This window comes from Notolepis coatsorum (assembly GCF_963971535.1).
Source record: "Notolepis coatsorum genome assembly, chromosome: 6".
In the NCBI taxonomy this organism is placed as follows: domain Eukaryota; kingdom Metazoa; phylum Chordata; class Actinopteri; order Aulopiformes; family Paralepididae; genus Notolepis; species Notolepis coatsorum.
The window spans coordinates 172,675,303-172,684,593 of record NC_140170.1 but is presented as its reverse complement, the minus strand read 5'-3'; the positions used below and the strand labels follow the sequence as shown (position 1 = coordinate 172,684,593).

At 41.8% G+C, this 9,291-nt stretch overlaps 1 protein-coding gene across 1 annotated transcript in view; it reads right to left on the bottom strand.

The window, feature by feature from the left end:
* Nucleotides 1–3,719: 3,719 nt before the first annotated feature.
* Nucleotides 3,720–9,291, bottom strand: part of LOC311230223 (autophagy-related protein 101-like) — a 10,032-nt gene continuing 4,460 nt past the window's right edge. The window contains 4 exon segments of the mRNA XM_084316433.1: nt 3,720–5,898; nt 6,279–6,356; nt 8,794–8,897; nt 8,900–8,915. Coding sequence (XP_084172559.1) covers nt 5,695–5,898; nt 6,279–6,356; nt 8,794–8,897; nt 8,900–8,915 — 402 coding nt within the window. The 3' untranslated portion in view covers nt 3,720–5,694.

Below are 9,291 nucleotides of genomic sequence, written 5' to 3'. Positions count from 1 at the left end.
TTTAAAATAGAAAATACACACAAACACACAATAATAGTTGACATATTGAAATAAAAAATGAAAGAATCAAACAATAGAAAAAGATAGATAATAATGTACACTATAATACAGACAAAGACCATAATACAAGAGCCAGTCTGAGTCTATTTATTACCAACCATCACTTTAATTGTTTTTAAAGACTAAAACGAGACCAGAGTCTATTTCTTAACTAACCATCCCTGTTTTTTTAAAGCACCTTTTGTTAGATTTGAACAGACCAGGTAATTTGTTCCATAGAGTGGCAACTCTATAAAAAGCCTCTGCATGGCACAAGTTGAAGGTACGGGGATGACCTTGTGACCTTGTGTTACCTGTCTGGTGGAGTTGAAAGTACAGGGATGACCTTGTGACCTTGTGTTACCTGTCTGGTGGAGTTGAAGGTACAGGGATGACCTTGTGACCTTGTGTTACCTGTCTGGTGGAGTTGAAGGTATACATGCATGATCTTGTTGTTAGCCTCATACGATAATTGCCAAGTCATTTTTCAAGATTTTTAGGAAAAGAAGAAAAAACAAATTTTCCAGCAAATGTGTATGTTAAAATGCACAAGTCACATGAGTGAGTTAGGCAGATGGGGATTTTTTTTATGTAACAAGCGTTCTGATTGGCTGAATACATAGCCACTAAGCCAGGGCGATGCAGCAGTGTGAGGAGATTACAGTTAGGCAGACATCTCAATTTGGCCAAAAAAATTACATAGGCGATTATCGTATGAGGCTAACGTTGCGTCACCTGTCTGCCTGGTGGAGTGACTGTGTCTATTGTTGATGTATCAGATCTTTTAACCCTTTCACTGCCACGCGACAGCCGGTTAACCCTTTCACTGTGACAATACAGAAGGTTAGCCCTTTACTATCACACAACCGACGGCGATGATGCTAATGATGGAGCATCGCCGTCGGTTGTGTGATAGTAAAGGGTTAACCTTCTATCGTGTGGCAGTGAAAGGGTTAATGGAAGCCTTTTGGCTTCACCATAGTGCAAATAGAGTGGAAAAAGAGCAGATTACGACCTTTAGCCACGAAGGAGCCTGATGCCATCAACACTCACCCCAGATGAACAGTGAAGAGTCAGACCTGCAGCTTTGTTCTGCATCATAAAGTCACCACAATTGACTCAAATGCGTTGTTAGCCTCATAGGTGCTAGTTTTCTGAAAGGCCATTGCTGAAATAACACAGAAGGAACTCATCTCTTGTGAGAGTGAAATTATTTTAGAAAGAGCTCATTGTCAATAATGCAGACCTTTGTCAGTGGAGTCGGCCGACAAACACATTGGTGCTCTTGGGCAACAGAGTAAGTGTGCTGGTTTGATCATCTTAACCCGGGGATCAACAATAGAATAGACTTAGAGTCCATTATGAAACACAGCTGCAGGATTACTGACCTGCCTTATCTGGGAGTCACTGGTCAAAAGGAAGACTGGAAAACACTATATTTTGCATGAAAATTTGTTATATGACAAAAGTAGTAATGTGTTTAAATGAGCCGGTTAATAAAAAATAATGATGTGTTAATAATATCATTGTGCAAAAACAGACAAAAAACCTTTGTCAATTATAGTTAATTATTATTATTATTATTATAGCCAATCAATTTTGTATTTGTCTTGTCTGTGACTGATGAACTACATATTTACATGAATTACTCCATAGCCTGGTGATTATAGTAACAGCTTGAAGGATGGTCTGGTGATTAGAGCTAAAACTTGTAGGATGGTCTGGTGATTAGAGCTACAGCATGCAGGATGGTCTGGTGATTAGAGCTACAGCTTGTAGGATGGTCTGGGCCCAGGAGTTCAATACTTTTAATCCCTATCTGATTGGATCAATTTGGATTTTGGGTAGTTGAAAACCAAAAAACAGGATTAGGATCACTTTGATATCTGATCAGATCAGGAAATCAAATCCAAGATTTCATCTGGATCAAATCTTCAAAACGGATAGTTCAAACCGACAACACAGGATTGGGATCAGTTTGATCCCAAAAAACTGGATTATCTTGATCCCACCAGAGGGGTGGATTTCCAGTGGATTACCAGAGCAAAATGTACTATACAATTTATAAAAAAAAAACATGTTTCAATATAAATAAGATGGCAAAGTTTGTTAACTGAAATAATACACCATTTTTAGCCTTCATGGCAAATCAATTTTATTTAAAAAATGTTCACATTTGTGGTGGCCTATTTTGTTTTCAACCAAATGTTGATGACATAAATGTTTATGCTCATAAAAGTATCACAACAAAGATTGTCAATCACAAATGTAATTTAGATTAAAGAAAAATGTTGAACAAAAAAAAAAGGTCCATCATCTGTCATCACCTTCAGCAAACTGAAACCTCACTTAGAATTCAGCCCCTCAAAGCACGCCTGGATGATCAGATGCCTTTGAATGAATGTGTTTTTGTTGTTACCCTAGTGGGAGTATTCTTTTTAATGACAATTTCATTTTGATTTTATGTCCTTTATGTATTTAACAATATAATTAGACATTATAGATGTCTCTGCAATGTGGTCTCTTGTCTTCCTTGTATTCTTTTTCATATCCACTAGATGGAGATCGGTAGGATTAAAGCACTGATATTCAGGATCTAGTCATCTTGAAAAGTCTGAATCTGGATCAGGGTGATCCTATCCTGGATTGCTTTGAAATACCGGGACAAAATCTGGCAGAGTTGTCTGATCCTGGATCACAAAAAAGGGGATTTAATAATCTGATTGGATCAGATAGGGATTAAAGGTTTTGAACTCCTGGGCCCTGGTGATTAGAGCTAAAACTTGTAGGATTGTCTGGTGATTAGAGCTACAGCATGTAGGATGGTCTGGTGATTAGAGCTATAGCATGTAGGATGGTCTGGTGATTAGAGCTAAAACTTGTAGGATTGTCTGGTGATTAGAGCTACAGCATGTAGGATGGTCTGGTGATTAGAGCTATAGCATGTAGGATGGTCTGGTGATTAGAGCTAAAACTTGAAGGATGGTCTGGTGGTTAGAGTTACAGCTTGTAGGATGGTCTGGTGATTAAAGCTAAAACTTGTAGGATTGTCTGGTGATTAGAGCTACAGCATGTAGGATGGTCTGGTGATTAGAGCTAAAACTTGTAGGATTGTCTGGTGATTAGAGCTACAGCATGTAGGATGGTCTGGTGATTAGAGCTAAAACTTGTAGGATTGTCTGGTGATTAGAGCTACAGCATGTAGGATGGTCTGGTGATTAGAGCTATAGCATGTAGGATGGTCTGGTGATTAGAGCTAAAACTTGAAGGATGGTCTGGTGGTTAGAGTTACAGCTTGTAGGATGGTCTGGTGATTAGAGCTACAGCATGTAGGATGGTCTGGTGGTTAGAGTTACAGCTTGTAGGATGGTCTGGTGATTAAAGCTAAAACTTGAAGGATGGTCTTGTGATTAGAGTTACAGCTTGTAGGATGGTCTGGTGGTTAGAGCTACAGCATGTAGGATGGTCTGGTGGTTAGAGTTACAGCTTGTAGGATGGTCTGGTGATTAGAGCTACAACTTGAAGGATGGTCTGGTGATTAGAGTTACAGCTTGTAGGATGGTCTGGTGATTAGAGCTACAACTTGAAGGATGGTCTGGTGATTAGAGTTACAGCTTGTAGGATGGTATGGTGCCATCAAGTGTCCTTGAGCAAGAGGCTAAATGAGTTGTGACATATCAATGACCTTTCACCTTTTGTGGGCGCAAACATATTTTATTATTCATTCATTCAACATTTATTTAACTCTCAGGAATACAAGGCTGAGACTACATAAGGCAGCAATAAAACAACTTAAAAACAATACAATAGACAAAATACATAAAAGCAATTAAACAATTACAAACTGAGGCAGGGAGGTTTATGATCATGGTTTTTAATTGGCCACAAATTAGACAAGAATAGATCTTTAGTGTGGGACTGTGGGCTTATTCCAAGAGGTTGAGGCACTCAAATAAAAGTCTGAATTTCCAAATTCAGACCTGGCTGCTACACTTCCATCATATAACCTTCTGTTTACTGCTACACTTCCATCATATAACCTTCTGTTTACTGCTACACTTGAGCTCACGCCGTAGTGTGATGTCAATGTGATGTCAGTGTGAGATCATGCTGTAGTGTGATGTCAATGTGAGATCATGCTGTAGTGTGATGTCAACGTGAGGTCATGCTGTAGTGTGAGGTCATGATGTAGTGTGATGTCAGTGTGAGGTCATGCTGTAGTGTAGGGATGCACCGAATGGGAAATTCTTGGCCGAAACGATACCGAAAATAGAAAACAGTTGGCCGAAAACCGAAAGGCCGAAAATGATTCATAGAATAGATTTTTTTTTACCAATGTTGTGGAACATTATGATTATGGAAAAATATATGATTATGGCAAAACTTAACTTAAATAATAAATAATCACTATTATGGGTCCATAAAACATTTATTCAGCACTTCTGAATGCATACAGTACATTAATTCCATCTTTTCTCTGGCTGCGCAGCGGACATCTGTGCTCTACTGAGCGCACCTTTCTAGTCCCCAGCTGAATGTGCTCGCTTGACTCGGCACAGTAGATGCGCGACAGACAGACAGCGTCAATGTGAGAAACACAGCCCCCCCCCCCCCTCTCGCTCTGAATAATATGCATATTAGATCACTCAGTGATTAACCGCGACGGGCATATAGTAAATAAGGATATAAAAGCATGTTAAAGACGCATTTATTGGACGCGTTGCGAGCAGAGTTTACATAGAAACAGCGCGACTCCCGACAGCGTGACATCATCACAACAACACGCGTCGCGTTAGGTTACAGGTTGTTTCTGTTTCGGTGACATATTTTCGGTGAAAAAAACTCTTTCGGCCGAAAGCCGAAAGGCCATTTTTGGCTGTTTTCGGCCACCGAAATTTCGGTGCATCCCTACTGTAGTGTGATGTCAGCACCGCTACACTGACCACAGCAGAACTAAAACCTGACAGTAACTCGGTGTATTATTGATTAACTATTCCTGCCTTGGCTGTCGATGAGCTGGGTAAGTGATTTTTCAAATTAATTTGCATTTACATTAATCAGAAATTGGAACCCATTAATCTATTAAAGCCTAGTATGCATAATATCTCTCTTGACCTGAAGCCTAATATCTATCTTGGCCTGAAGCCTAAACCTAATATCTCCCATGATGTGAATCCCAGTAATCCCACTAATATCTCCCTGGCCAGAGTGCCCCCCCCAGTGACCTGAGAAAAGTAAATTTAGTGACCTGCCAGCTTGTCTTTGATGAGTCTTCTCATGGTGGTGTGTTAGATGTTAGAGAGCCAGAGTGTCTTTGATGAGTCTTCTCATGGTGGTGTGTTAGATGTTAGAGAGCCAGAGTGTCTTTGATGAGTCTTCTCATGGTGGTGTGTTAGATGTTAGAGAGCCAGTGTCTTTGATGAGTCTTCTCATGGTGGTGTGTTAGATGTTAGAGCCAGGGTGTCTTTGATGAGTCTTCTCATGGTGGTGTGTTAGATGTTAGAGAGCCAGAGTGTCTTTGATGAGTCTTCTCATGGTGGTGTGTTAGATGTTAGAGAGCCAGGGTGTCTTTGATGAGTCTTCTCATGGTGGTGTGTTAGATGTTAGAGAGCCAGAGTGTCTTTGATGAGTCTTCTCATGGTGGTGTGTTAGATGTTAGAGAGCCAGAGTGTCTTTGATGAGTCTTCTCATGGTGGTGGAGACGGAGGTCCCCAGCGAGTCTGTGATCTGGAAGCCAATCTTGTAGAGGTACGGCTGAACGTCTCTCAGGCTGGTGTCAAACACGTTGTCCAGCTCAGACTGAGAGGGCATCTTAGGAAGGTAGTCGTGGCGGTTGATGACCTCCACCACGTTAATCACCTGAAGATGAGAAGGATGATAATCACAGTAACAATCATTATAACAATAATACAAATAGGTTAATAATAATATTATAAGAACAAAGCGGGGCTCGCAACTCACTTGTAGTTCCAGGGTGATTTTAATAAACAAAACAGGCAGTAGATGCAACGTTTCGTGCAACGTTTCATGCTTGAGGAAGACCGGTAAAGTCGAAACGTTGCATCTACTGCCTGTTTTATTTATTAAAATCACCCTGGAACTACAAGTGAGTTGCGAGCCCCGCTTTGTTCTTATGTATTACTGTTTTTACAGTTTGGCTCAGCACCAACAAACGGAGGATGTGCGTTATATTTTTCTAATAATAATATTAACAATAATAATATAGTTGTAAAACACACCTTCTCCCCAAGCTTCTCTCCAACCTTCTCCTTGCAGATCTGCCTCTCCTGCTCATTGGCCAAGTTCACTACAATCACCTTAGATTGAAGAGGAAATATAATAGCATCAGCATCATCATCATCATCTAGCTTAATAACTTCTATGACTCCAAATACATTTTACTTGTGCTTTTCAAGACATTTCAAAGTGGTTGACATAAAAAAGTAACGTTTGTGTCTGTCCGTCTCAATAAAGACCCTTCTCTCCTGTGTCTCTGCTACTCTGTCACTCTCTCAGCCATCCTACTACTGTCTCAATAAAGAACCTTCTCTCCTGTGTGTCTCTCTCAGCCATCCTACTGTCTCAATAAAGAACCTTCTCTCCTGTGTCTCCTACTCCGTCTCTCTCTCAGCCTTCCTACTGTCTCAATAAAGAACCTTCTCTCCTGTGTCTCTGCTACTCTGTCTCTCTCTCAGCCATCCTACTGTCTCAATAAAGAACCTTCTCTCCTGTGTCTCCCTCTCAGCCATCCTACTGTCTCAATAAAGAACCTTCTCTCCTGTGTCTCCCTCTCAGCCATCCTACTGTCTCAATAAAGAACCTTCTCTCCTGTGTCTCCTACTCCGTCTCTCTCTCAGCCTTCCTACTGTCTCAATAAAGAACCTTCTCTCCTGTGTCTCTGCTACTCTGTCTCTCTCTCAGCCATCCTACTGTCTCAATAAAGAACCTTCTCTCCTGTGTCTCCCTCTCAGCCATCCTACTGTCTCAATAAAGACCCTTCTCTCCTGTGTCTCCTACTCTGTCTCTCTCTCAGCCTTCCTACTGTCTCAATAAAGAACCTTCTCTCATGTGTCTCCTACTCTGTCTCCCTCTCAGCCTTCCTACTGTCTCAATAAAGATCCGTCTCTCCTGTGTCTCCTACTCCGTCTCTCTCTCAGCCTTCCTACTGTCTCAATAAAGAACCTTCTCTCATGTGTCTCCTACTCCGTCTCCCTCTCAGCCTTCCTACTGTCTCAATAAAGATCCTTCTCTCCTGTGTCTCCTACTCCGTCTCTCTCTCAGCCTTCCTACTGTCTCAATAAAGAACCTTCTCTCATGTGTCTCCTACTCCGTCTCTCTCTCAGCCTTCCTACTGTCTCAATAAAGAACCTTCTCTCCTGTGTCTCCTACTCTGTCTCTCTCTCAGCCGTCCTACTGTCTCAATAAAGACCCTTCTCTCATGTGTCTCCTACTCTGTCTCTCTCTCAGCCGTCCTACTGTCTCAATAAAGACCCTTCTCTCATGTGTCTCCTACTCTGTCTCCCTCTCAGCCATCCTACTGTCTCAATAAAGACCCTTCTCTCCTGTGTCTCTCCTACTCTGTCTCTCTCTCAGCCGTCCTACTGTCTCAATAAAGACCCTTATCTCCTGTGTGTCTCTCTCAGCCGTCCTACTGTCTCAATAAAGATCCTTCTCTCCTGTGTCTCCTACTCTGTCTCTCTCTCAGCCTTCCTACTGTCTCAATAAAGATCCTTCTCTCCTGTGTGTCTCTCTCAGCCTTCCTACTGTCTCAATAAAGAACCTTCTCTCCTGTGTCTCCTACTCTGTCTCTCTCTCAGCCATCCTAGTCTCAATAAAGACCCTTCTCTCCTGTTGTCTCTCCTACTCTGTCTCTCTCTCAGCCTTCCTACTGTCTCAATAAAGAACCTTCTCTCCTGTGTCTCCCTCTCAGCCATCTACTACTGTCTCAATAAAGAACCTTCTCTCCTGTGTCTCTCTCTCAGCCATCCTACTGTCTCAATAAAGAACCTTCTCTCCTGTCTCTCCTACTCTGTCTCCCTCTCAGCCTTCCTACTGTCTCAATAAAGAACCTTCTCTCCTGTGTCTCCATACTCTGTCTCCCTCTCAGCCTTCCTACTGTCTCAATAAAGAACCTTCTCTCCTGTCTCTCCTACTCTGTCTCTCTCTCAGCCATCCTACTGTCTCAATAAAGACCCCTTCTCTCATGTGTCTCCTACTCTGTCTCTCTCTCAGCCATCCTACTGTCTCAATAAAGACCCTTCTCTCATGTGTCTCTACTACTCTGTCTCCCTCTCAGCCTTCCTACAGTGACCTGAATATACTATTTGATCTGGTATAAATGGTTGCATTTATATAGTGCTTTTATCCAAAGCGCTTTACAATTTGTTCCTCACATTTTACCCATTCACTCACACATTCACACACATACGGTGGAGGCAATCATGCAAGGTGCCAACCTGCTCATCAGCAGCAATTAGGGGTTAAGTGTCTTGCTCAAAGTCACTTTGACACGCTGCCCGGAAGGAGCGGGAATCGAACCAGGAACCTCTGGATTACCAGACGACTGCTCTACCTCCCAAAACCACTGTCGCCCCTGGTATGATGTCTAACAGTGAGTGACCTGAATATACTATTGATCTGGTATGATGTCTAACAGTGACCTGACTATACTATTTGATCTGTATGATGTGTAACAGTGACCCCGACTATACTATTTGATCTGGTATGATGTGTAACAGTGAACTGAAGTCAAACCTTGATGGTCCAGACCTCCCAGGGAATGCATTCATCAGAAAATGGCCAGCGTGACTTTTTCTTCTGGTAAAACTCGACCGATATCTGACCCATGCCGTCGCTGCTGAAGTGCCGAGAGCATCCTGGGGGGGGGGGGGGGGGGGGGTGGGGGGACGTAAAGAAAGGTAAGGTAGCGCTATAACACAGATTCATACTGATAAGATTAGATTTCATTGATAACATAGTGCTGTAATTAAATTGTCTAATAAATATGGATGATTTATCTTGATATTCCTTATTTCCACGTTGAAAATTACGCAAATACATTAAAGGGGACATGCATTGCTATTCCTTGCACTATTTTTGGGCAACTTACACAATTCCGAGAGTCTATGGAACACATCAGAACGGGTTTTTTTTCCAAAAAATTCATTGTTTTATATTTTTGATCAAGTACTCAAAAGCATAATTTTTCAGCCTCAGGATTTCAGGGCTATTTTTGGATGGGCTCCGCCCATA